This window comes from Plasmodium brasilianum, chromosome 9, assembly GCF_023973825.1.
Source record: "Plasmodium brasilianum strain Bolivian I chromosome 9, whole genome shotgun sequence".
NCBI classification, from domain to species: domain Eukaryota; phylum Apicomplexa; class Aconoidasida; order Haemosporida; family Plasmodiidae; genus Plasmodium; species Plasmodium brasilianum.
In genome coordinates, this window is record NC_090122.1 from 800,130 (window position 1) to 827,272 (window position 27,143).

At 29.5% G+C, this 27,143-nt stretch overlaps 5 protein-coding genes and 1 pseudogene across 6 annotated transcripts in view; 3 read left to right on the plus strand and 3 right to left on the minus strand.

Annotated features, from left to right (window-relative positions):
- Positions 1-1,601, plus strand: part of MKS88_002803 — a 1,761-nt pseudogene extending 160 nt beyond the window's left edge. Inside the window, exons 1-2 of the mRNA in view lie at positions 1-57; positions 433-1,598. The exon at positions 1-57 is cut by the window's left edge and continues 160 nt beyond it. Coding sequence covers positions 1-57; positions 433-1,598 — 1,223 coding nt within the window. Of the gene's footprint in view, positions 58-432 lie in introns of the transcript that reaches the window.
- A 1,602-nt stretch (positions 1,602-3,203) lies between these two features.
- MKS88_002804 (alpha/beta hydrolase fold domain containing protein) lies at positions 3,204-4,645 on the minus strand (the record flags this gene model as incomplete). Its single annotated transcript, XM_067215843.1, has 2 exons — positions 3,204-4,143; positions 4,461-4,645. The coding sequence occupies 2 exons, from the start codon at positions 4,643-4,645 to the stop codon at positions 3,204-3,206; spliced, it is 1,125 nt and encodes a 374-aa protein (XP_067073382.1).
- Positions 4,646-7,498: 2,853 nt separating this feature from the next.
- MKS88_002805 (tRNA nucleotidyltransferase) lies at positions 7,499-10,367 on the plus strand (the record flags this gene model as incomplete). The annotated part of the gene is made up of 2 exons (XM_067215844.1): positions 7,499-10,144; positions 10,287-10,367. 2 exons carry the CDS (start codon positions 7,499-7,501, stop codon positions 10,365-10,367), a joined length of 2,727 nt encoding a protein of 908 aa, XP_067073383.1.
- A 133-nt stretch (positions 10,368-10,500) lies between these two features.
- On the minus strand, positions 10,501-19,523 carry MKS88_002806 (DDRGK domain-containing protein; the record flags this gene model as incomplete). The annotated part of the gene is made up of 6 exons (XM_067215845.1): positions 10,501-10,563; positions 10,675-10,875; positions 11,065-11,202; positions 11,375-11,425; positions 11,541-19,077; positions 19,408-19,523. 6 exons carry the CDS (start codon positions 19,521-19,523, stop codon positions 10,501-10,503), a joined length of 8,106 nt encoding a protein of 2,701 aa, XP_067073384.1.
- Positions 19,524-20,829: 1,306 nt separating this feature from the next.
- MKS88_002807 (uncharacterized protein) lies at positions 20,830-24,225 on the minus strand (the record flags this gene model as incomplete). The annotated part of the gene is made up of 1 exon (XM_067215847.1): positions 20,830-24,225. One exon carries the CDS (start codon positions 24,223-24,225, stop codon positions 20,830-20,832), a length of 3,396 nt encoding a protein of 1,131 aa, XP_067073385.1.
- A 1,901-nt stretch (positions 24,226-26,126) lies between these two features.
- On the plus strand, positions 26,127-26,962 carry MKS88_002808 (uncharacterized protein; the record flags this gene model as incomplete). The annotated part of the gene is made up of 3 exons (XM_067215848.1): positions 26,127-26,151; positions 26,517-26,629; positions 26,783-26,962. The coding sequence occupies 3 exons, from the start codon at positions 26,127-26,129 to the stop codon at positions 26,960-26,962; spliced, it is 318 nt and encodes a 105-aa protein (XP_067073386.1).
- Positions 26,963-27,143: the final 181 nt, after the last annotated feature.

Here is a 27,143-nt window from a genome sequence, read left to right on the forward strand (position 1 = left end):
TTAATAATGTGTTAATGCAAAATTTGAAAATTACGGAGGAGGATGACCAGATAATTTGTGAGAAGATTTTCTTCTCCAAGTACAACCTGCCTTATATGTTAAGTAGCTCCAAAAGAAAAAAAAAAAAAAAATTAGAAGTTTTAGAGTTCAAAGATTAAAGTTCGAAGTTTAAGTTTAATGCTCAAAGCTTAATGTCCGAAGCTTAATGTTCAAAGCTGAATGTTCAAAGCTTAATGTTCAAAGCTTAATGTTCAAAGCTTAATGTTCAAAGCTTAATGTTCAAAGCTTAATGTTCAAAGCTTAATGTTCAAAGCTTAATGTTCAAAGCTCAATGTTCAAAGCTTAATGTCCAAAGCTTAATGTTTAATCGCTTTAATGTGAGTGCTGTGCAAATAATGTATGCTTCTTTTTTTTTTTTTTTTTTTTTGGCAGAAATACCCGTGAGCGATTTAAGACTAATAGACACATGCAACAACAACCACAATCCTACTTTACTAGTTAGGAAAAATATGATATTACTAAGAACAGGTTTTATAAGCTGTGTTATTCGATATAACGAGTTGTGGTTGTTTGATCCAAATAACCCGTTGATTATTAAAGCAACCACTTTAATAAAAGAGAATTTAAAGGAAAGAAAAAAAAAAAAAAAAAATTTCAAGTGTGCATGTGGGGAGGTTAGTAAAGCTGTTAGTGTACCTGCTGATGAAGTGGTTGGTGGAGAGACAAGTGAACCTGCCAATGAAGCAGCTAGTGATGCTGCTAACAAAGAAGCTGGTGGGAGTAAGAGTGCCACAATGGTGGGGGTGGAATATGATGAAATAGACGAAATGGGTGAGAACAGGAGGGAGGACATAATAAATGAAGAAAAGGATGCACTGCATTACCTGAACGTAAAGAATAATTTTTATAGATATAAGGGAAACGTCTTTTTCGAATTTTTATGTTTGGATGTATGTATGCAGTTGTCTATAAAGGAATATGAAAATAATTTAGACAAAATAAATATGAAAATAAGGGAAAATATATTATTACAAAGAAAAGAGGAGAACAATGAAATAAATATATTAACAAATAAGTTATTACGAGATATGATGAAAATAAAAAATTTTTTACAAAAATTATCCAACATGTTAAATGCTTTACGTAGTAATATAGAAAAAGTATTAAAGAACGAATTAGATATGAAATATATGTACTTAACATATTTAAATAATAATTCTATGCAAAAATTAAAAGATCATAGTGATCTTGAAATATTACTAGAGACACATATACAATTAACAGATGAAATATATGTACACTTAGACAATGTCGAACAAAAAATTACTCACTATGAAGAATTATTGCGTTTAAATCTTGATTATAATAGGAATAAATTTATTTTATTAAATGCAAAAATTTCTTTTTCAACTTTACTCTTTTCTGTTTGTTCAGTCATTACAAGTTTGTTTGGTATGAATCTCAAAAATTTTATTGAAAATAGTGATTATGCATTTTGCTTTGTATCCATTTTTGTTTCCTTTTGGTCCATCCTTGGCATTTATCTTACAAGAAATATAAATTCTTTGCTCAAATTTTTCGACAAATATAACGTAAAATGATGTGCCACTGCTGATGCTAGCTATGTTTTCGCTTAGTTCGGGTGCAAGATTTTTTTTTTTAATTTTTTTTATATTTTTTTTATATTTTTTTTTAATTTTTTTTTAATTTTTTTTTAATTTTTTTACGTATTTTACTTATTGTGTGTGCCCTGTTTGTATGGGCCGTTTTTGCGTTATCATAATTTGCTTTACTGCTCACTGTTTTACTTCCAACTGTTCTAATTATTTATTTTTTTATTTTTTATTTCCGCGCCTGCGCATTATTGTTTCCAGTAAAATTTCAAAGTACAATGCTTTCTTGTTATTCTCAATTTTGTCATTAAACAACTTGTTTACAGTTTTTGGTTTTAATTGTTCTTCACCCCTTAGTGGGCTCATTACATATATACAACAACAAAACACTACTACTACAGCAGTATAACAGCAAACGATAAGTCGACTACTCTATACCAACGATATGCTACTATCTTATAATAAAATGAAACAAAATTACGTACCTTAAGAAGTGAGCTATTTTTTTTTTTTTTTTTTTCTAAGGCTATTTTAAGTAAGCCCCTTTTCTCAGGAAAACGAGCAGCAAATTGAGTGGAATGATGTGGCGGGATGTACATGTTTGCAAATAAATGAACAAAAAGAAAAAGAAAATTAACGAAAAAATTGTATTAACAAAAAGGAAAAGAAAATTAACGAAAAAATTGTATTAACAAAAAGGAAAAGAAATTTACGAAAAAATTGTATTAACAAAAAGGAAAAGAGAATTAACGAAAAAATTGTATTAACAAAAAGGAAAAGAAATTTACGAAAAAATTGTATTAACAAAAAGGGAAAAAAAATTAACGAAAAAATTGTATTAACAAAAAGGAAAAGAGAATTAACGAAAAAATTGTATTAACAAAAAGGAAAAGAAATTTACGAAAAAATTGTATTAACAAAAAGGGAAAAAAAATTAACGAAAAAATTGTATTAACAAAAAGGAAAAGAAAATTAACGAAAAAACTGTATTAACAAAATAGAAAAAATAACCGAAAAAATATTGACAAAAAAATAAAAAACAAACAAACAAACAAACAAATGGACATATGGAAAAGATATACACAAACGTGGGTGCACGTACATCTGTGTGCATATACGCGGGTACGTAAGCACATACTCACACAAGCACATGAACAAGTAACCCGCCCCCCTTTTTAAATGTAATAACCGTTGGCCTATTGCACTTTATATATATATATATATATATATACATGAACTAAACACAATTTTTGCACATAACAAAAGAAAATACGGGAAATATGGAAAATAAGGAACATATTAAAAATGTGGACAATATAGAATATATTCAAAATATTCAAATTATTCAAAATAATGAAAATACAAATTTACGCATCAAAGCTTTCTGCAGGGTAATGCAATAACAACGGATGACAAAAAAAAAAAAAAAAAAAAAAAAAAAAAAAAAAAAAAAAAAAAAAAAAAAATAATAATAATAAATGCCACCACACTACAAGATGGGGGTACATATATATGGGTATATACCCATTTGTACAAATAGGTAGGCACTATCACCCCATGTGGTTATGTGTTTTGGTAGTTAGACGGTTATTAGATGGCTTGTTGGGTTAGGGATCGCGTTTGGTTGTACCTCTTACAAAGCATTAGAAAGTCCCTCAGGTTCCGATAAAAATCAGTAGCATTCCTAATTTCAATATCATGATGATCTGAATTTTCAACTCCCCAAAACTTTATTAATGACAATTCATCAATATCATCCGCTCTGCAATTGGACGAAGTTTTCTTCCTCTTCTTTTGTTTTAGAAAATTTTTTTTTAAGGTATCTAATAAAATGACAGAATGATAATAAGGAATATCTTTATCTCTCTTTCCATGCATAATATAAACTGGTAGAAGTGATACTTTTTTAAGCCGCTCTGAATTTTTAAATACATCTAACCATGGTAAGTTTTTTTTTTGAAATGGAAATAATAATTTGATTCCACTTGCAAGAGGAGAATGCAGAATACATCCACCAACTTTTATATTTTTTAAACTCATCAAATAACTACTACTACATGTACCTATACTATATCCATATAATATAATATTTAACGGATTGATTTTCTTTTCTTTTGTTATATAATCATACACCATTTTTATATTCTTATAAATATTTGTTTCACTAGGTGTCTTATTACTATGACCATATCCACTATAATCATATGCAACCACATTAACATCTGATTGAAATACTATATTTAAATACGAAGGGAACATATAACCCATATCTGTATTATTTCCATGAGAAAATAGTATTGTTTGCTTATTTAAATCTAATGGTTTTTTATATATCATTAGAGATGCTACTTCATTCGAACCATCAGTTATTGTTTTGTAATCTACTCCTATATTGTTTTGCTCTAACAACGCATTCATATCAAAATCACTGAACGGATTTACGTAAATAAACTTGTTATCTTGTACTTCATACCCGATTAACTTCGGTGGGCAAAACGCCATCTTCCCCACTAGAAACGATCTCAATCCGCTATAAGGTCCACGAGAGAAGCACAAGAATGTATACAAGTGTATATGTGTACAAGTGTATATGTGTACAAATGTATATGCGTACAAGTGTATATGTGTACAAATGTATATGCGTACAAGTGTATATGTGTACAAATGTATATGCGTACAAGTGTATATGCGTACAAGTGTATATGCGTACAAGTGTATATGTGTACAAATGTATATGCGTACAAGTGTATATGTGTACAAGTGTATATACGAACAGGAGTGCATGTAGATGTGCAAGGAATACATGTCTACATGTATATGCACAATGCTCGGATGAAACAAACTCACCATATACTTAAAAGGCCAAGGATAAAGAAGGCTAATTTTCTTTCCCTAGTGGTTTTATATTGCTTAACATACTCTTTTTCTGTATCAGCAACTATAGCACACTCACCAAATTCACTACTGCAATCCCTAGTACTCAACGCAGTCCTCAGTTTATCCTGCATGTTACTATTTGATACGTTGAACATCTTTACAAAAAAAAAAAAAAAAAAAAAAAAGGGGAAAAAATAGGACTATCTCCGATATAATATATTATTTAAATCCATACATACATATAATACATATAATATATATATATATATGAATGTACATATCTATATATGTATGAACCCCACAAACAGAAAAAAAAAAAAAGGCACTGACTGTTTCGCTCTTTACTAATTAATACTATTTGTGTTGTGCTAACATCATGTGCAGCTTGTACACAATTTATAAAAAAAATAGACGGCGGAATTATACGTATAAACACGTACATACTATATGTAAACAAACGAATATATAAGTGTATATACAAACATACCCCACGTGTAAATTTTATACAAATTATAAACTAATATCAAATATTAACAATGTAGTATTATACTAACACATTAATACAATCCATAAAATGAATGTTGAGAAAGTTATTTACTACTAAGTATTTACTTAGCAATTACCACTAATCATTTACTATTTTTTTTTTTTTTTTTTTACTTTCTTAAAAATGAACAAAAATTAAACTAAAAAATAATTATGGTACTAATCAAATATATACAAATATTTATATAAATGTATATAAATATATATAATTATATATAAATACATATAAATACATATAAATGCGTATAAATACATATAAATGCATATAAATACATATAAATGCATATAAATACATATAAATACATATAAATACATATAAATAAATATAAATACATATAAATACATATAAATACATATAAATACATATAAATACTTTTAAATGTACAAATATATATCTTCCATTTAATCTTATATATTATTATACCTGTAAAATGTTTTATTATTTTTTTTTTTTTTTTTGCATAATTTTTACATTTTTTATGAAACTTTAATTCAAAAGAAAGGCAGCGCCATCATGTTGTTTACCGTTATTACATATACTTAATATAATACATATTCTTAAATAGATATACCTTACATACTTATATTACATATATACTTGTATTACATATATAGGTATACTAACATATATTTATACATGCGAATATATATTGTTTCGATTGAAGTACATTTTTCTTATTACTGTAGTTACAAAATTTAGATACGAACTATTATTTATATATAATTCAACAAATAAAAAGGTACATATATAATTATATATACAAATACATCTATATATAAATATAGCTGTAAAAGTTTAAATATTATTGGAGAGCATGCAACAACGTAAATAAAATATTATGTACATCGTAATAATAATATTAGCAGTAATAAAATAGTAGTAATAAAATAGTAGTAATAAAAATAGCAGCAATAAAATAGCAGCAATAAAATAGCAGCAATAAAATAGAAGCAATAAAATAGCAGCAATAAAATAGAAGCAATAAAATAGCAGCAATAAAATAGTAGCAATAAAATAGAAGCAATAAAATAGAAGCAATAAAATAGCAGCAATAAAATAGAAGCAATAAAATAGCAGTAATAAAATAATAATAATAAAATAGTAATAATAAAATAGTAATAATAAAATAGTAATAATAAAATAGTAATAATAAAATAGTAGAAGTAATGGTAATAATTAAAAGTAATAAATAATAGTAATATATTATATATACATATATATTTATATTTATTTATATATGTATATATTTTAATAAAATCAAGTAAAGAACTAATTTTTACAAAATTTAAAAACAAATTTACATCTATGTGAAGAAATATATATCGTTAATATGTAAGGTATAATATATAATAATATAATAGTAAAATATAACAGTAAAATATAATAGTAAAGAATAGTACTAATTTTCTAATAGTAACGTATAATGGTAAAATAAAATGATGGTAATATATATATGTAATGATAATGTATGGATAGTAAATGCGTGAAATAATTTGAGAAAGAAAAACTAGAAAAAAGTACAATAAGCAAGTAGCACATATATATGAAATAAAAATAACATTGGGGGAAGAAAAATATTACTATTACGTGATAAATGTACATAATTTATAAATACATGTATATATATTTTACATATGTATACATCATATATATGTAACATTTTTAACGATCGTTTAACTCCTTATGCAATTGTTATAGCTGTAACATTTTAGTAACTACAATTTGTTGTTGATTGTAAGTTGTGAGCCAAGGTTTCCTTAATCTCTTTCCCCCTAAACCTTGAAAAGAGGGAAAAAAAAAAAAAAAAAATTATATAAAAAATAAAAAACAAATGGTAAATAAATACTAAATGCACACTAAATGAACACCCAAAATAGACGTAAAAAGGAAATACCAAACCGTAGAACGGTAAACCAAAAAAAAAAAAAAAAAAAAAATTAATCTTTTTGTATAACATCATGTTACCATTTGGTTATAAATGAATATAATAATTTTATGTATTGTGCATAAAATATATTCATTCTGAAAGAGGGAAAAAAAAAAAAAAAAATGGATAAACGGATAAGTTCAATGATAATTAACTAGTATATTTGTACAATATATTTTTAATATTTTTTTTACGTAATGCATTTACGTGTGCCCAATATATAAAGATACAGTATATGAATGTGCAAGTATATATATATATATATATATATATATGAATATAGATATACGTACATATATATAAATATACATACATATGTACATACAAGTATGTAAATATTCATATGTATATATAAATATTCATACGTATATATAAATATACATACATATATTTATACGTACTGAATGTATGACGTAATGTCTGTAAAAAATTATGCTTGCATTTATGAACATGCACATGTACATGCATACGCTTGTGAGTTTTCCAGGCGTTGCACAGCTTACATATATATGTGTGTGTTACCTTGTGCCGTGAATGAACTGCTTCGGCATCATCCTGTTGTTGTTCCTTTTGCTAATAACTGCAGCCATTAGGAGAAAAGAAAAAAATGGTTCATCGCTATTCAACAAAAAAAGAAATTGTTTTATGTTATTTTCATTATTTTTCTTTCGGAAAAATAGTAGTGATAATGAAAATATGATTTTTAAAAAAATAAAGTTCATTCATAGTGCGAACAAAATTCTTTATATAAATGTAAAGCATAGAATTAACTACAAAGTTAAGGGGACAAGCAGCAAATACGCCGTTACGCATAGTAGCCGTGGAAATAGTGTTAGCGGTAGTAGTAGCAGCAGTAGTAGTAGCAAAAGCAGAAGCAGTAGCAAAAGCAGAAGCAGTAGTAGTAGCAGAAGCAGTAATAGCAGTAGCAGAAGCAGTAGTAGTAGCAGAAGCAGTAGTAGTAGCAGAAGCAGTAGTAGTAGCAGAAGCAGTAGTAGCAGTAGCAGTAGCAGAAGCAGTAGTAGTAGCAGAATCAGTAGCAGAATCAGTAGCAGAATCAGTAGCAGAATCAGTAGTAGTAGACGCAGTAGTGGTAGACGCAGCAGTTGTAGTAGCGCCGGTAATTCATTCCGTGAGCATTGTTACCATAACACGTACTGCACCTGTGTGAATACAAAAATGATCGAAAGCGAGTACTTGAGTTACCTGAAAAATTATATTGTGGACGAAGAAGAGCTGATACGCGTGCAATCGAATGGCAAAGGTGTGCATGGAAATGAAGAGAACAATTATAAGGAGGTAGATGAAATTGAAAAGATGATTAGCAACACGATAAGAAAAAATGAAAAGGAGCTGTTTGATTTTTTGAATAGTGTCAATGAAAAATATAATTTGAAAAGTACTCTGAGGGTTGTTGGTGGATGGGTAAGAGACAAATATTTAAAAATTAGTAATGACGATATTGATATTACAGTGGATAATATGAAAGGGTCGGATTTCTGTAATTATATAAAAGAATATATAAAAGAAAAAGAAAACAAAAATTTTAATTTTGGAATAATAAAAATAAATTCAGATCAATCAAAACATTTAGAAACTTCAAGTTTTAATCTTTTTAATTTTCAAGTAGATATTGTAAACTTAAGGAGTGAAAAATATTCAGAGGATAGTAGGATCCCAGAGATTGCTATTGGCACACCAGAAGAAGATGCACTAAGGAGGGACTTTACAATTAATTCTTTATTTTATAATTTAGATAACAAAAGAGTAGAAGATTTTACTAAAAAAGGGATATTTCATTTAAAAAATAAAATTATTTGTACCCCGTTAAATGCGTTAACGACATTTCTTGATGACCCATTAAGAGTTATTAGATGTATAAGATTCTGTGGTTATTTTAATTTGTATATAGAAAAAAATATTTTTAATGTTTTAAAAAATGAAGACATCAAAAAATCGTTTAATAAAAAAATTTCAAAAAGTAGACTTTCTTTGGAAATATTGAAAATATTTTCTTCAAAATGTAAAAATATTATTCTCTCTTTAGCCTTATTGAATTATAGTTCTTATTCATCTCAAATTTTTAAGTTACCACCAGAGTATTTTATTAAAAATGAGGAGGCGTTTGAAAAGGTTAAGAATTGGGACAAGATAAATCGAGGGAGCATCATCCATTCGGCTGGTAGTGGTCGTGATGGCGGAAATGGTATTAACATCATCAGCAATGGTGGTAGTGGTAATAGTAGCTTTAACAGTTGCCCAACGGGTATGAATAAAAAAATTAACGTTGGATTAGCTGACGCTGGAACGTATAGGAATGTTTTACAGAATGACCATCTCATTGGAGAAAAGACGATGTATGATGATATGAGTAATTCGAAGAGGAGCAATAATAATGAAGAACAACTTCTCCTTTTTGGATTGCAAAATAAGGTAAATGGTATTTCCAAAAAAATGCGTATTAACAAGTTAGGCAATTTAACAAACAAAACAGCGGATAGACTTGATAATGAAGGAGTGGAAAAAAAAAGGTGCGATGAAGCCAGGTGGCAATTTCAAGGCTTAAATTATATAAAATTTTTTAAAGACATTGAAAAGAATAATTTGTTAAAAGAGATATTCTTTGAGCTAAATTATAAAGAAAATTTAAATTATATACACTTATGCTTATTCTTTTTGCCTTTAAAAAATCATTTTTCGTACATAAAAAAAAAAACGAAAACAGAGTATGTAATTGAGTATATAATTCGTGAATCATTAAAATTCCCTTTAAAATATTCGAAATTTTGTGTACATATTTTTGAAGGATTTATGCATATATATAATTTATATAAAAATATGAACGTTCATAATTTTTTGAAAAATTGTAATCATGATAAAAAAAATAATCTACATAGCACAGGTGATATTGTTTTGTTTTTAAAAAATGTTGGGGAAAAATGGGATTTGTTACTATTCATTTTTTTTATATTTCATAAATATAATGAAATAAATAAAAATTATATAACTTGTTTATCAGATGATATTTTTCTCTCAGATTTTGTTAAAATATTATATCAATATATTTTAACGAACGGCTTACAAAATGCCTATAATATGAAACCCTTTTTAAAATGGCCAGACATTAAGCACAACTTTCCGCAAATTTCCAACTCTCGAATTGGCGAGGTCTACGAGCAGATAGTAAGCACAGAAATGCGCAGTGAGCGTGTGCAGGGGCGTATTTGCTCTCGGACGTACATACATTCGAACATACATTTATGCATGTGTAATGTCCATCATATGAGCTCTCCTATTTTTTATGCTTACCTTTCTTCTCTTTCAGATTCGATTTACGTGTATCCACGGGGAAAATGAAAAAGACTGCATAGAATTTTTGAAACAATATTTTAAGAAAACATCCTAAGTTGTTATGGAATAACCTAAATATAATTTCATATTGCTATATTTTTTTTTTTTTTTTTTTTTTTTTTTACACATATGTATATATATACTTGTGTGCATACCTTTGTAGTAGGATAAGGTTCCACATATTCAAATTAGAATATTTCCGTTTTGGCTTTAATTATTTTTTCCTCTTCTTCTTTCAACTTTTCCACGTCCTGCAAACGTATCAATTGTTTAAGTTGAAAAAATAAATTATTTACCTTATAAATATTTTCGTAGTAAAATAAAATAAAAAAAATAAAGGGGATAATGAATGTTCTGTTTACCTTATCATTAACACTTAATGATATAACTTTATTACAAATTTTCACAAAATCTTCACGCGTATTTACTTTCCCGTTCGACTGTATTTCGAAACATAGCTTATTAATCTCCTCTTGTGACAAATATATATAATTCCCATTTTCGTCTAATACGCCGTTAATCATATCTTGTTCTTCGAGCTCTTCCAGCTTTTTTTGTATATCCTGCATGTATATGGTGTGTACCACATTTACGTTACATGTTCATGTTTATGTGATGTATGCCACATTTACGTGACGTGTTCATATTTTTATGACTCGTGCATAAAATATTTTGCAAAAAGTGGGGTAATATCTTTTAGTTATTCTTTTTGATGCCTCTTATTTTATTTTTTTTTTTTTTTCCTTTTGTACCTCCGTTGTTGTTTGGAACTTAACTGATAACTCTGTTATATTTACATACTTTTTTAATTTTATAAAATTCAAAAAACAAGACATAAGAACGTCTGACGAAAGCCAGTCGTCCTCTTGTTTCTTCGATATCATGTGGGACTGCAAAAAAAAAAAAAAAAAAAGAACATTTGTTGGGGTTACACGTGAGTGAAAATGTGAGTATATATATATATATGTATACTCGTGCATCTATACATGCACCCACAAGTTTCTATACACGTAGACGAGTGCATGAACACTTTTGAAGAATCTTTTAAAGACAGATACGCACTTTCCACTTCTTGAGCTTCCTTATTTCTCTGTTACTCATTTCAGTCGAATACTAAAAAGGAAAAATAAAGTTTATGCTTGTGATATGTGAGCATTTGATATGTGCATATAATTCGGGCATAAAACAAGGACGAATTTGCAAATGCGCACACGTCTCAGAATATTACACTCAATACGTCCGCGTTAGTTCTGTGCCTTGTATATTCAAACATTTGTTCCTTCATCATTATATCTTCATTTTCTCCCTCTTCTGATTCATTTGTTTGATGCCCTGCCCTTCCTTCGTTACTCCTCATTTCTAAATTTCTCATTAATGAATCTTTTATGTTATCACGCCGGTATCTGGCTTTGTCAAATGGATTTTCACTATCCCCATTGTTTACTTGTACATTTACATAATTTTCAAATTTCTCTTTTAAACTATTTTTTTTTATATTTTTTTCAAATAGATCTTTAAGCTCCTCTTTTACATTTTGTTGCAGTTTCTTTACTTCGCACTCATTCATACTCGTCTCAAATTTGTATCGCCCCTTTAGGTTTTTAAACTCATAATTTTTAAATTGTTCCCTTGCATCTTCGTTTGATATTCCAACAGTCATTTGGTTTGACGTTTCGTTTACTGCTTCGTTTACCACTCTACTTGCCTCTTCACCTATCACTTCACTTGCCTCTTCACCTACCACTCCACTTGTCTCTTCACCTACCACTCCACTTGTCTCTTCACCTACCACTCCACTTGTCTCTTCACCTACCACTCCACTTGCCTCTTCACCTACCACTCCACTTGTCTCTTCACCTACCACTCCACTTGTCTCTTCACCTACCACTCCACTTGCCTCTTCACCTACCACTCCACTTGTCTCTTCACCTACCACTCCACTTGTCTCGTCACCTACCACTCCATTTGCCTCTTCCCTAACTTCCTTGTGTGCACTACTCTTTTTTGTACTATCCTCACTATCATGTATGGTATTTCTTAATACATCTGACTTTTCATCTATACTTATAAAGAATTCCCTTAATTTTTTAATGTGTTTAAGGTTTTTATTACTACCCGAGCTCTTTTTCTTTGAATCATTCCTTGAGTTATCCTTTATGCTGTCGTTAGAGGTATTTGTACTAATTACATATTTTGAATTATTAATATAAGGTATATCATTAGCAGTTACATAGTCATGTGTTCTTAAAGTAAATTCATCCATTTCTTTTTTTTTATCTTCTTTTGCTTTATCTATTTTATTATATTTATCCTCTTCATTCTGTCCCTCATTATTTTCACTTATAATATAAGTACTACTGCTAGTATTTTCAGTGTATGTCTCAACCTCTTCACCTTCTCTTTTGTTTACATCAACGATGAGACTGCATCTACGCCCTTGACTATTATTGTCTTCCGCTTCTTCGTAGTCTGGTTTGCTTTTGCTTGATTTGTCTACATCGTTCATATCAATATCGTTTTCATATTTAATATACTTGCTAGGAACTTCATACGTGTTGCCATTTTTACTCCTCCTCTTATCTGCATCAATAGTATGATCATGTTTATCCAGTTGATTATTCGTTCCTTCCCTTTTCATGTTGTCTTTTGTGCTTTCATTTGGTTCGACTACATCATTTACATCATTTACACCATTTATACTATTTATAACATCGATTTCTTTATTTTCAATTATTTTTCTATATGTGTCGTATTTATTGTTATTTTTACTCTTCCTTTCATAAGTATCAGTAATATGATCACTACTCTTCTGCTTACTGTATGTATCTTTCTCTTTCTCATAGTCTCTTTCGCCTCTTCTCAATGTATCTATTTCATATACGTCCTTAGTTTTGTTACTTTCAATTTCTTTTCTATTAACGTTGTTTATTTTGTTACCTTTACTCTTCCTCTTATCTGCATCTATAATATGATTGCTACTACTTTGCTTACTGTATGTATCTACCTCTTTGACGTAGTCTCTCTTGATATGTGTTATGTCTTCTGTTCTTTTATTATTTCTTTTTTGTTCATTTATTTCATAGCACTTTTTGTTACTACCTGTCCTTATAGCTCTTATTCCATCTTCCGTATGAACATCAACCATCTCAATACTTATCTCATCAGCATAATTTTGTGCACTCTCTTTTCTGTTTCTTACTTGGTTTACTCGTTCATTTAGTACTACTATTTTATGACTTTCGTGCATTCTGTTTGGTTCAAGCGCTTGTCTCGTATCAAGAACTTTGCCTTTTTTTTCCATTTCGTTTGTATCATAATTTGAGTTATTACTTCTCGTTTCTCCCTTATACATACTATCATGAGCGTCATTCTTACTCTTCCTTTTGTTTGAATCACACACATAGATATGTTTTTCCCCTTTTGAAACTGTATTTTCTTTATTTGCGCTTCCACGTCTTGCACTTTCATCTCTTAGACTTATACGCAGGGTACTTTCACCCCTTACACTTTCGACTCTTACACTTTCGACTCTTACACTTTCGTCTCTTACACTTTCGTCTCTTACACTTTCACCTCTTACACTTTCACCTCTTATACTTTCACCTCTAGTACTTTCACGTCCAGCACTTTCAGATCGAGAACCTTCATCTCCCACGCTTTCACTTCTTGTACCTTCTCCTCTTTGACTTTCACATGTAAAACCTTTATCTCTTGTAATTTTTCTTCTGGTACTTTCATCTCTTGCATTTACACGTATAGCGCTTTCCTCTCTTTCATTTTCACGTCGAGCACCTTCACTTCTTGCACTCTCGGGTCTAGAACCTTCACCTCCTATACTTTCAGGTCTAGTACTTTCATCTCTTGATCTTTCATCGCTTGTACTTTCACGTCTAACGCTTTCATCTATTGCACTCACACGTTGAGTATCTTCATCTATTGCACTCACCCTTCGACTACCTTCATCTATTGCACTCACACGTTTATTATTTGCATCTATTGCACTCACACGTTTATTATTTTCATCTATTGCACTCACACGTTTATTATTTTCATCTATTGCACTCACACGTTTATTATTTTCATTTATTGCACTCACCCTTCGACTACCTTCATCTATTGCACTTACACGCCGAGTATCTTCATCTATTGCACTCACACGTCTAGTATCTTCATCTATTGCACTCACACGTCGAGTATCTTCATCTATTGTACTTATACGTCTATTATTTTCATCTATTGCATTTACACGTCTATTATTTTCATCTATTGCACTTACACGTCTAGTATCTTTATCTATTGCACTCACCCTTCGACTACCTTCATCTATTGCACTTACACGTCTAGTATCTTCATCTATTGCACTCACACGTCGACTACCTTGATTTATTGCACTCACACGTCGACTACCTTGATTTATTGCACTTACACTTCGAGTATCTTCATCTATTGCACTCACCCGTCTATTATTTTCATCTATTACACTCACACGTCTAGTATCTTCATCTGTTGCATTTACACGTCGACTACCTTCATCTATTGTACTTATACGTCTATTATTTTCATCTATTGCATTTACACGTCTATTATTTTCATCTATTGCACTCACACGTTTATTATTTTCATCTATTGCACTTACACGTCGACTACCTTCATCTATTGCACTCACACGTCGACTACCTTCATCTATTGCATTTACACGTCGAGTATCTTCATCTATTGCACTTACACGTCTAGTATCTTTATCTACTACACTCACCCTTCGACTACCTTCATCTATTGCACTTACACGTCGACTACCTTCATTTATTGCACTTACACGTCGACTACCTTCATCTATTGCACTTACACGTCGACTACCTTCATCTATTGCACTCACCCTTCGACTACCTTCATCTATTGCACTTACACGCCGAGTATCTTCATCTATTGCACTTACACGTCTAGTATCTTTATCTATTGCACTCACCCTTCGACTACCTTCATCTATTGCACTTACACGCCGAGTATCTTCATCTATTGCACTCACACGTCGAATACCTTCATTTATTGCACTCACACGTCGACTACCTTCATTTATTGCACTTACACTCCGAGTATCTTCATCTATTGCACTCACCCTTCGACTACCTTCATCTATTGCACTCACACGTCTAGTATCTTCATCTATTGCACTCACACGTCGAGTACCTTCATCTATTGTACTTATACGTCTATTATTTTCATTTATTGCACTCACCCTTCGACTACCTTCATCTATTGCACTTACACGCCGAGTATTTTCATCTATTGCACTCACCCGTCTATTATTTTCATCTATTACACTCACACGTCTAGTATCTTCATCTGTTGCATTTACACGTCGACTACCTTCATCTATTGTACTTATACGTCTATTATTTTCATCTATTGCATTTACACGTCTATTATTTTCATCTATTGCACTCACACGTTGAGTATCTTCATCTATTGCACTCACCCGTCTATTATTTTCATCTATTACACTCACACGTCTAGTATCTTCATCTATTGCACTCACACGTCGAGTACCTTCATCTATTGTACTTATACGTCTATTATTTTCATCTATTGCACTCACACGTTTATTATTTTCATCTATTGCACTCACACGTTTATTATTTTCATCTATTGCACTCACACGTTTATTATTTTCATCTATTGCACTCACACGTTTATTATTTTCATCTATTGCACTCACACGTTTATTATTTTCATTTATTGCACTCACCCTTCGACTACCTTCATCTATTGCACTTACACGCCGAGTATCTTCATCTATTGCACTTACACGTCTAGTATCTTCATCTATTGCATTTACACGTCTATTATTTTCATCTATTGCACTCACACGTTGAGTATCTTCATCTATTGCACTCACCCGTCTATTATTTTCATCTATTACACTCACCCGTCTATTATTTTCATCTATTACACTCACACGTCTAGTATCTTCATCTGTTGCATTTACACGTCGACTACCTTCATCTATTGCACTCACACGTCTAGTATCTTCATCTATTGCACTCACACGTTTATTATTTTCATCTATTGCACTCACACGTTTATTATTTTCATTTATTGCACTCACCCTTCGACTACCTTCATCTATTGCACTCACACGTCGACTACCTTCATCTATTGCATTTACACGTCGAGTATCTTCATCTATTGTACTTTCACGTCGAGTATCTTCATCTATTGCACTTACACGTCTAGTATCTTTATCTATTGCACTCACACGTCGACTACCTTCATCTATTGCACTCACACGTCGACTACCTTCATCTATTGCACTTACACGTCGACTACCTTCATTTATTGCACTTACACGTCGACTACCTTCATCTATTGCACTCACACGTCGACTACCTTCATCTATTGCATTTACACGTCGAGTATCTTCATCTACTGTACTTTCACGTCGAGTATCTTCATCTATTGCACTTACACGTCTAGTATCTTTATCTATTGCACTTACACGTCGAGCACCTTCACCTCCTTCACTTTTACGTCTTGAACTATCACTTCTTGTACTTTCATCTCTTGAACTTTCGTCCCTTGCATTTTTACGGCTTGCACTTTCATATCTTGCACTTTCACTTTCTTCACTTTCATCTTTTGCACTTACACGTCTAGCAATTTCATCTCCTGCACTTTCACATAGAGCAACTTCATCTCTCGCATTTACGCTTCGGGTCCTTTCATCTCTTGTACTGTCAAGTCGAAAACCTTCGCCTGTTTCACTTACACATCCAGTACTTTGAGATCGAGAATCTTCCCTTCCAATACTTTCATCTCTTGTACTTTTACGTCTAGCATTTTCGTTTGTTGCACCTTCATCTCTTGCATTTTCACCTCTTACACTTGCACATTGAGTACTTTCATATCTAGCACTTTTACCTGCTGCAACTTCACCCCCTTCGAAAGAGGCACTGACAACTGCTTCTTCCTTACTGTTTCTCATCTCATTTACATGAACAGATTTGTCAATAGAATTTCTCTTTTGGCTAGTCGTATCCTGAATATGATCACTTGTTTTTTCCTTTCTTTTAAGTGAAAACGAGTTTATATTTGTTTTTTCTTCATCATAAAATTTATCAGAATAATAATTTTTAGAGTTTTCATTTTCCCTATCATCTGAGATATTCTTCTCTTTTGATAAAGAATAAGAATCCTTTTCTTCGTATTTTTTTATATCATTTATTATTTCATCTATATAATCCTTGTGGGCATTATTCAAATTATTAACTGCAATGTTTTTCTCTAATTTGTCTATTTGCCCTTCATTTTTCTGAACGCTCTTTCTGTAACCATAAAACAGGTTTTGCACTAGGCTCACAATAGAGAAATTAGTGCTTCTACCGTTACCACTGCTACCATTTTTGCCGCTGCTTTTACTGCTGCTATCGTTATTGCCGCTTCTACTGCTTCTATCGTTATTGCCGCTTCTACTGCTGCTATCATTATTGCCGCTTCTACTGCTGCTATCATTATTGCCGCTTCTACTGCTGCTACCGTTATTGCCGCTTATACTGATGCTATCGTTATTGCCGCTTCTACTGCTGATATAGTTTTTTCCGCTTTTATTGCTACTATCTTTGTTAACATTATGGTCATTCTCCATTGATGCATTTCCATTTTCTGCACAATTTTCTTCTGAACGGTTCACTGGTGTTACGGTGCCTTCCATTACATCCTTTAGTCGATCATTCATCCAGGAGCAATTAAAATAGCTTGTATTTGTTTTTACTTCCTTATCTTCGAGGCAAGCAGTATTCATATTATATTTATTATTGCTTGCATTTTCTTCTCGTTCAGTAAAATCTGCAGAGTATATATTGTTTTCTTCATTCCTTTCGCTGTGACAACTAAGGGTTAAACTATCGTACATATTAACGCTAACCTTAAGAACTATTTCTCTACTATCATCTGATTCGTTTATTATTGTTTTCTTTATTTTGCTATGCTTCTTCATCTCTGAAATTGTTTTTGTATGTGTTACCATCTCCATCTTCATTTTCTCCATCTTCATTTTCTCCATCTTCATTTTCTCCATCTTCATTTTCTCCATCTTCATTTTCTTCTTCTTCTTCTTCTTCTTCTTCTTCTTATTTTCAAATATTTCCCTCGTTTCGTTATTAAAGTTCGAAACATCACCTAGACTGGTAAGCTCTTTGCATTTAGGACTGTCCGTTGGACTGCTTGATATCATCTTATCATTAGAGAAGTAATTCGTAGAATTTTTTTTTTTTACCATTTCATTCTTAAGTACATATGCTGAACTTTTAATTCCGCTTGTTAACAAATCTTCCTCAGTAGTACATATTTCATTACTAATATTTGCTGACTTTCTTAAAACTTTATCATTAGGCTTGTTTTCTCCTTTATCGCATTTACAACTGGTAGACTTTGCACTAAGCACATTTATATCGTCCTCAATTTTACTACTCTCTTCTTTGTTTAAAATTTTATGTAATTCTCTGTCTATTATTAGTAATTCCCCTTTAATATATTCCAACCCTTCATTTAATTTTAAGTAAGTATATATTTTTTTTTTTTCTTTTTTGCTGACTTGGTCAGAATTATTTATTTCACTCCTACTGTAAATCTCATCTTCCGAATCATTAAAACTTTCTAAATATTCCTTGCTATTTAAAGATATTTGTTCAATGTTAAAATGCTCTTCTCTTTCATTCTCTTTTCCACTGTTTGGAAAGGAGTTTTCCTTTCCTACTCTTCTTACATTCCTGTGATAATAGAAAGGGGGTAGAGAAGAAAAGAAAAAAAAAAAAAAAAAAATCAGCCATAAAATATAGTACATAAAAAAGTTATGTAAATTTTAGCTATTCGGAAAGATACATAACTTCTGCAATGTTAAGAAGCGTGTTATGGGGGTATACATGTGTGCAAACACACAAGAGTGAGTATATATTTGTGTATATTTATATATTTACATATATTTGTGTATATTTAAATGTTTATATATACATTTGTATATATTTACATGTTTATGCATTTACGTCCCCTTTGTGCGAACGCAGTAACTTGGACTGCCAGAGCAGGTACTTCAAGCTTACCTAATGAAGTAGGTGGAAAGGAAGACCAACAAGACGTTTATAAGTACAAACGTAATACTTGCATTAAGAGAAAGCTCTATTTTAAAAAAATCAAAAAAAGTTGATGACTTATTCATTTTAAAGAGCAACCTTCAGTTTTTATACATGCGTCTGCAGGCAGACCACATTTTTAAATATAAACATATGTATACGTACGTATATGTAGGCACATATATATAGATAAATATACGTACATACATACGTATACATGCATATACATTTGCATATACATTTACATATACATTTACATATACATTTACATATACAAATACATATACATATACATATACATATACATATACATTTACATATACATATACATATACATTTACATATACATTTACATATACATTTACATATACATTTACATATACATTTACATATACATTTACATATACATTTACATATACATTTACTTATACATTTACTTATACATATGCATACATATATATGCATAAGTAAGCATGTGTGTAAAATGCCCTGTTCAACCTTTGCATAAGGTGTCTTTCAAAAGCTCAAATGATATTGCAGACATTAAAAATATTTATTAACATAATTAAACAAGATTTTTTTTTTTTTTTTCTTTAAATTTGAAAAGGCTTTTCAAATATTCTTTTATGAGAAACATGATGCTCTTTTAAAAAAGGAGCTGGCCTCTGGAAAATAATAAAATTCGATGGGCCTCGATAATTAGCAAAATAGGAAAAAATAAGAAAAAAAAAGGAAAAACAAAAAAAAAAATATTAAGCGCACTAACAATAACACTAACACTAACACTGTTGGAGTTGCAGCGATGGCATTAGAATTTGCGCAAGCCTATCATCATATCATATGTAAAAATTGCATACGTATGTGTATACGTGTATTTTTCTTAACATCCGTAATTTCTTTTCCCTTAAATTTGCAAAGTTTCTCATTAAATATTGAACTTTCATCTACTGTTAATTATATTCCATTTGTTTCTTTTCCAGAAATGACTATGTTTAAAAATTATGTCTTTTTTTTTTTTTTTTTTTTTTTTTTCCTTTTCGCGTAAATGTAGATGAGCATACCAGAATAACACGCACATGTGCATATTTAACAAAAAAAAAAAAAAAAAAATTACATTAAAAAATATGACTTTTTGTGTATATTTGTATACATGTATATTCAAAATTATGAATGTCCGTCCATTCACATGCTTGTACACTCATACATAATTTACAAATATTCACACTACTATTTTACCGGAAGGAGCGAACATGTGTATGTATACAGGAGTGAACATATGAGCACGGTAGAAAATTGTATACACACACATGTCTAAATATATGCAAATATATATATATATATATATATATATATATATATACATATGTATATAAACACACATGTATGCACCAGTCACATATGAACCCTCTTTGTCGTTCTTTGTTTTAAATACTCAGTAACTTCTATCAACTCGTTGTTTTCATTTTTCCAGTAGTTGACTATATATACGGGCAGCCGCTTCCTCCGCGCAGTTTCATTTTGCATATTTACTTTTTTACCTGCCCACCTTTTTGATAAGTTCATGCCTTTATGTGCACCAAAACACTTTTTTCCTACTTCCACTTGTGTTGTATTATTTTCTTCCTTTTCTTTATGAAGCCCATGTGCATTTTTCCTTTCCATTTTAGAACCTTTCTTATGATAATATTCCTGAGCATTTTTATCATCTATTGCTGATTTGTCCAATCTGTTCAACCCTTTTTTCCTTATTTGTTCATATTTTCTAATCCTCCAATTTCTCCTAATAACATCGTTCATTTTGTTTTCTATAATTTTTGAAATATACTTAGTTCCATAATTTATTTTCGAATTAATTTCCTTGTGCATGTTTTTTAAATAATCACTTGTCTTTTCTTCTTTTTGCCTTAACATGTCAGGATATATACCAGAATGACTAGTAATTGCACTATGTAAATTTGAAAAAATCTTTTCATGATTATCACTTGTTGAGTATTTATTTTCCTCCTCTAATCTATTTAGTACTACACTGGTTATATATTCATTGTTCTTGCTTACTAACTCATATATTTTATTTACAGTTTCGTCCTTTTTTTGTGCATCCCTTCCGTCGTCCATTATTTTTTGTGCGTTTTCATTAATTATACTTACTAACGTTTTAACTATTTTGCTCTCACTATCATGCATTGTACTTTTCATACTTGCAATCGTTTTTTCAACTTGCTCACTTATTTCTACTGATACTTTCTCTTTTACATTTGCGCACACCTCCATCAGCTCCTTCGTTACTGCCAAAGTATGATCGTTAAGCTCCCTCTTTACTGCTGAAGCATGACCGTTCATGTTTTTTAAAAGCGATTCATTTATGTTTATTAGCTGAACCGTGTTTGCTTCCACCGAGTCATACACTTTTTTTTGAAACGTGGTTAAGTAAGTTTTTACCATTTCACTAATGTTTTTGTTATTCGTCTTTGCATTCTTTAATAATTTCATTTCTTTTTGAAAATTATTTGATAGAAACATTTGTTCCTTCATTAATGTGTTAAAGAATTCATTTGTTTTGTGAACTATGGTATCATATTTTATTTCATTATTTTTTATTATATCTTCACTTATTTTTTGATAAACATTATCGGAATGTATTATTTCTATGTTTTTTTTTTCTTTTTTTTTTTTTATTATTTCGTCATTTAAGCTAGCTATTACTTCTTCTCGCAACTTGTTCATATTAATTTGTATTTTCTCCTGCACATGTAAGGTAAAATTATTTTCAAGGAAATTCATTTTTTCTATTATTATATCTTCAATTCCTTTTTTTTTTTTATTTTCATTATCGATGATATTTCTATTGAAATCATCAAAAGTTTTTTCAATCTTGTTATTCACAGTAGCAGTGAAGGTATTTTCCAGCATATGCATGCTTTTTTTTAATTCCTCCTTTAAATTTTCCTCTACGGATGTAATGTTTATCCTATCGATGCATTTTTTAACTTCCATTGAAATACTTTCTTTCACATATTCATGTGTAATTTCTATTATTTTTTTCATTTCCTCATTTACGTTTTTGTTTGAATGGTCATACATGTTTTGAATCCTTGTTTCGACTGAATTTTCACTCAAACTGATGTCTATATTTTTCTGCATAGTAATAATATTATTTTTTATTTCTTGGGTTAAATTTTCATTCACACTTTTGAGTAAAATTTGTGTATTTTTCTGTATTTGGTCATGTAAATTTTCATCAATATTTCTGTTAAGTATATGCATATTTTTAGTCAGCTCTTTATGTATATTTTCATTTATTTTCTTGTTTAAAAAATCTATATTTTTCACTAATTCTTTGTTAATGTTTTCATTTACTTTGCTATTTATATTACTACCAACTATTTCCATTTTTCTTTTTAGTTCATCGTTCACATTTTTAAATAAATTATTCTGAACATTGGTCATATTTTCAATCAACTGAGTATTTAATTTATCATCCACATTTTCATTCACCTTTATATATATTCTTTCTATATTATTTTCTATTTCTTTGTTTATATTTTCATTCAAGGTGTTATTTAAGGAATATATATTTTTTGTTATTTCCTCGTTAATGTTCCTATGAACATTTTCTTTTATGTTTTCATATGCCATATCTATGTTCTTCTTTATTTCATTGTTAATACATTCATTTATTTTTTCATAAGTATAAGAACTATTTAGATTGTTAGCATTCTTTTCCATAATACTGAATAAATTATTTTCAACAAAATGCATTATCTTTTGCTCTATAGCATCTTGCACTCTCTTGTCTATATTTTTGGACAAATTATTATCTACTGTATTTTTTATAATGCGCGGCACGTCCTTACGAATAAACTCCTTCATTCTTAAAAAATTATTCTTACTGCTACTGTTCACACTGTTTTGGTAATTACTCTCTTTCTCTTTATGTAAAATTTCCCTCTCCGTTTCTTCCATTCCTCTTTTTGTGTGAAGTTTGCTAGGTGAAGATTTTGTATATGAGAATATGCCTTTTTTATTACTTGTTAAGGTGAAATGTGAGTCTCCCTTTATTACACTATCATTATGCTTTACGACACCTCTTCCTAAATCTAGCTTGTGCAGGTCTTCTACCTCCATGTGAAGCTCTTTCATATCAGCGTAATCTTGACAAAGTACAGTCTTGTTATTTATGATACTGTCATTATAAATCGAACTGTTGTTTAGGTATTGTGTATTTTTATAATAATTTGGGTTCATATTATACGAATTTTTACTTTTCATATTGTCAAAATTTTGGGTAGATTTTTCTACCATTTCATCATTTACATTATTCAGAAAATCTAATTTTTTTCCTTTTCCTAGATTAGTACTATTGAACATAGTTTTATTTTTATTGCTGTTCAGGTAAAATTTTTCTTTTAATTTATCTTGTTCATAACTTTTGTCAGACTCGTTTGTTCTCTTACATGTATTTGTGCTATTAAAATTAATCGATCTATTCATACACTTCTTCGATAAACCTTCCTCAAAGATATTTGACGTGACGATAGTATTATTAGAGGAATCATATCTTGCTTTCATATCCTTTTTCTGGTCCACACCTACTGGAGAATCATTTTTACTGTATTTACTCAAATTTTCCCCGGAATTTGTTCTTATCGATTCTGAAAAAATGTTCCTACTTTTGTTGTTACATAAAAAATTATTTCTCTTTTTTAAAGTTTCAATATCATTATTCACCTGCTTACTTAAAGCTCCACCATGTGTGCAATTTTCTCTCGTGTCCTTTTCTATCCACATATTATTTAATTTTGTTTATTTTTTGTATGACCAAGTCAGAATTTTTTTTAATGTCGAGCGTTTTTTTTTTTTTTTTTTTTTAACTACAATGTATATGAATGAAATGTTTTTATTTGGCCAAGTACGAATATTTTTTTTTTAGATCAAGTCGATTTTATATTGCATTTTTTTCCCTTTGCCCCTGTGTCTCTTCGTCCGTGTGCCCCTTTACGGCTTTACCCTTTTTTGCCTCTTTACTATTTTATAGACTATTTTGATAAATTTATGAGCGTGCTCAACTTTTCATGCTGTTTAAGTTTAAGCCGCTTCTATCCAACTTGTGTCAATGTATAAGCACGTTTTGAGTGATACATACAAATTTTGTTATTCACTTTATTAAGATAATAAAGTTTGTAAAAATAAATAATATTTCTAAAAATATTTATAGAAAAAGAAGGAAACAGGAAAACCAAAAAAAAAAAAAAAAAAAAAAAAAAAAAAAAAAAAAAAAAAAAAAAAAAAAAAAAAAAAAAAAAAAAAAAAAAAAAAAGGTAAGAATTTTATTTAGCTTTCATTTTTTCTATGTATTTTTTCTTTTTCTTCCTTTTCTTATTTTAATAAAAATAATTTTGAGAAATAGGAAAATTAAAAAGACGCAAACAAAATTAAAAATGATAGTAAAATATATACTGTGAAAGAACAAATGAAGTTGTGGAATAAAAAAGGTAAAAAAATTTGCCAACCACAAAAATGTATCAATTTGCCAACCACAAAAATGTATCAATTTGCCAACCACAAAAATGTATTAATATGCCAACCACAAATAGGTAAAAACTTATGAACAAATGGGTAAAATATTATGAAAGACAAATATGTAAAAAATTAGTTACAAAAAAAAAAAAAAAAAATGGAATAATACAAAACAATGATTAAGAGTACGTGCATTAGATCTTCTTTAATTACAAAAATTTCCTTTCTTCGAAAAAGAGTTATAAAAAAATATATCTCAGGGGAGATGTATACATATACATAAATACGCACATACGTACATATATACGAATATATATACTAACGGGTACACTCAAATGAGGTTCATAAAATATAACAAAAAATGTGTAACGTGATAAGAGGCGTAAAAAAATTTCACGAAGAATGAGCAAGGAACAGCTAATATCAGATACAAAAATTTTCTAAAAAATGTTTTACATAAATAAAATTCTTCAATAAAGAGAAAACGCTATATTTTTACTCAGTACTTACTCCTAACTCCTTTTTGAATAAAACAACAAATATTAAGAGCAAAAGGGATGAAGGAGTTAATGAATGGATCACTACACTCTATTACTAAAAAAAAAAAAAAAAAAAAAAAAAACTTGTTTGTATTAAAAAATAAATATGGAAAACAATTAAGTGTTATATGAAAATACACAAAAAAATATTACATATACAGTTATTTATTTTTTATTATTATTTTTTTTTCTCTCTTTTAAAAATTAATTCATAAGAATAAAAGACTTAGTAAACCTATAATAAGAAAAAGATGATACACTTTTCACAAGTGATATAAATATGTATCATTTATATATTTTTTTCATTAATTAGTTTTTTACTAAATTGTTTAATCATATTTTAACAGCTAAGGATTTTATGTTCCTAATTTCACACAGAAAAAAATTAAAAAAAAAAAAATTGTGTATATACATAGTACTTTTATTTATATATACAAGGGAAATTTTTTTTTTTTTTTTTTTAACACTCCTTAGAAATATACATCAATTATTTTGCTTGTTCATTCGCGCACATATATATATATATATATATATATATATGTATGTATTAATATATGTATTAATATATGTATTACACGAGGGATTGTAATTAAAAATTAAGATGTAGGAAATCGAATAGGGAATTACAAAGAAATGCAATATGAGTACTCGTATTTCAGTATTTCATATATTGTAACATCTTTCAAAAATTAGCAATTTTTTTTTTTTTTTTTTTTTATTATTATTGCTATTATTTTTTTAACGCCGAAATTACAAAAGAGAAGGGAAAGGCTAGTATAATTAACATTGCTCAGTAGTTCTTACGCCAAAAACCCATCGTACATTACAGTAGGAATGTAACAAAATATAAGAGTAATCTAATCGGTTGTCATTTTGGTAGTTACTAAAACTATGTTTGCCTATTTTGCTAACTTGTATGTGTGTGTGCATGTTTAGTGTTTACTAGTTACTATTGTTCTCTACTCACCGTTCACTGTTTAATTTGATTTTTTTTATTATTTCCTTTCCCCTGTTTCCCCTCAGAATTGTGGAAACCGTACGGACCAATGCAAAATTTTTTTAGTTTAAGAATTTATGCTCAACCGAAGTGTAAGAGTATAAATGGAAAAAATTTTAATATTTTATTTAGAGATGATGTTTGTTATTGGGAAAGTATATACGCACATGTGTGACCATGCACATATCCACACTAACTGCAAACGTATTTGCGCTTCTCATTTTATTCGCTTTTTTTTTTTTTTAGGTAAAAATTGAATCAATTCACTTCGCAAGTGTAGCACATTTTCCAGTATCAACGTGAAATCGCTTCCAACAAAAAAAAAAAAAAAGAAATAGAAGTAGAAGTAGAAATAGAAGTAGAAATAGAAGTAGAAGTAGAAGTAGAAGTAGAAATAGAAGTAGAAGTAGAAGTAGAAATAGAAGTAGAAGTAGAAATAGAAGTAGAAGTAGAAATAGAAAAAAGAGGTTGAAAAATTAAGAGAAACAAACAAGATAAACAAAAAGGTTCTGCAAAATAAAGAATAGTGAAACAGATAACCGCAAACAATTGCAAACAACGTGATGAACATAACACCTGAAAAAAACTCAAACACAGAAGATTGCATGTTTTGTCGAGTTACAGGTACGCTAGTATTTGGAAGTCTATCATTT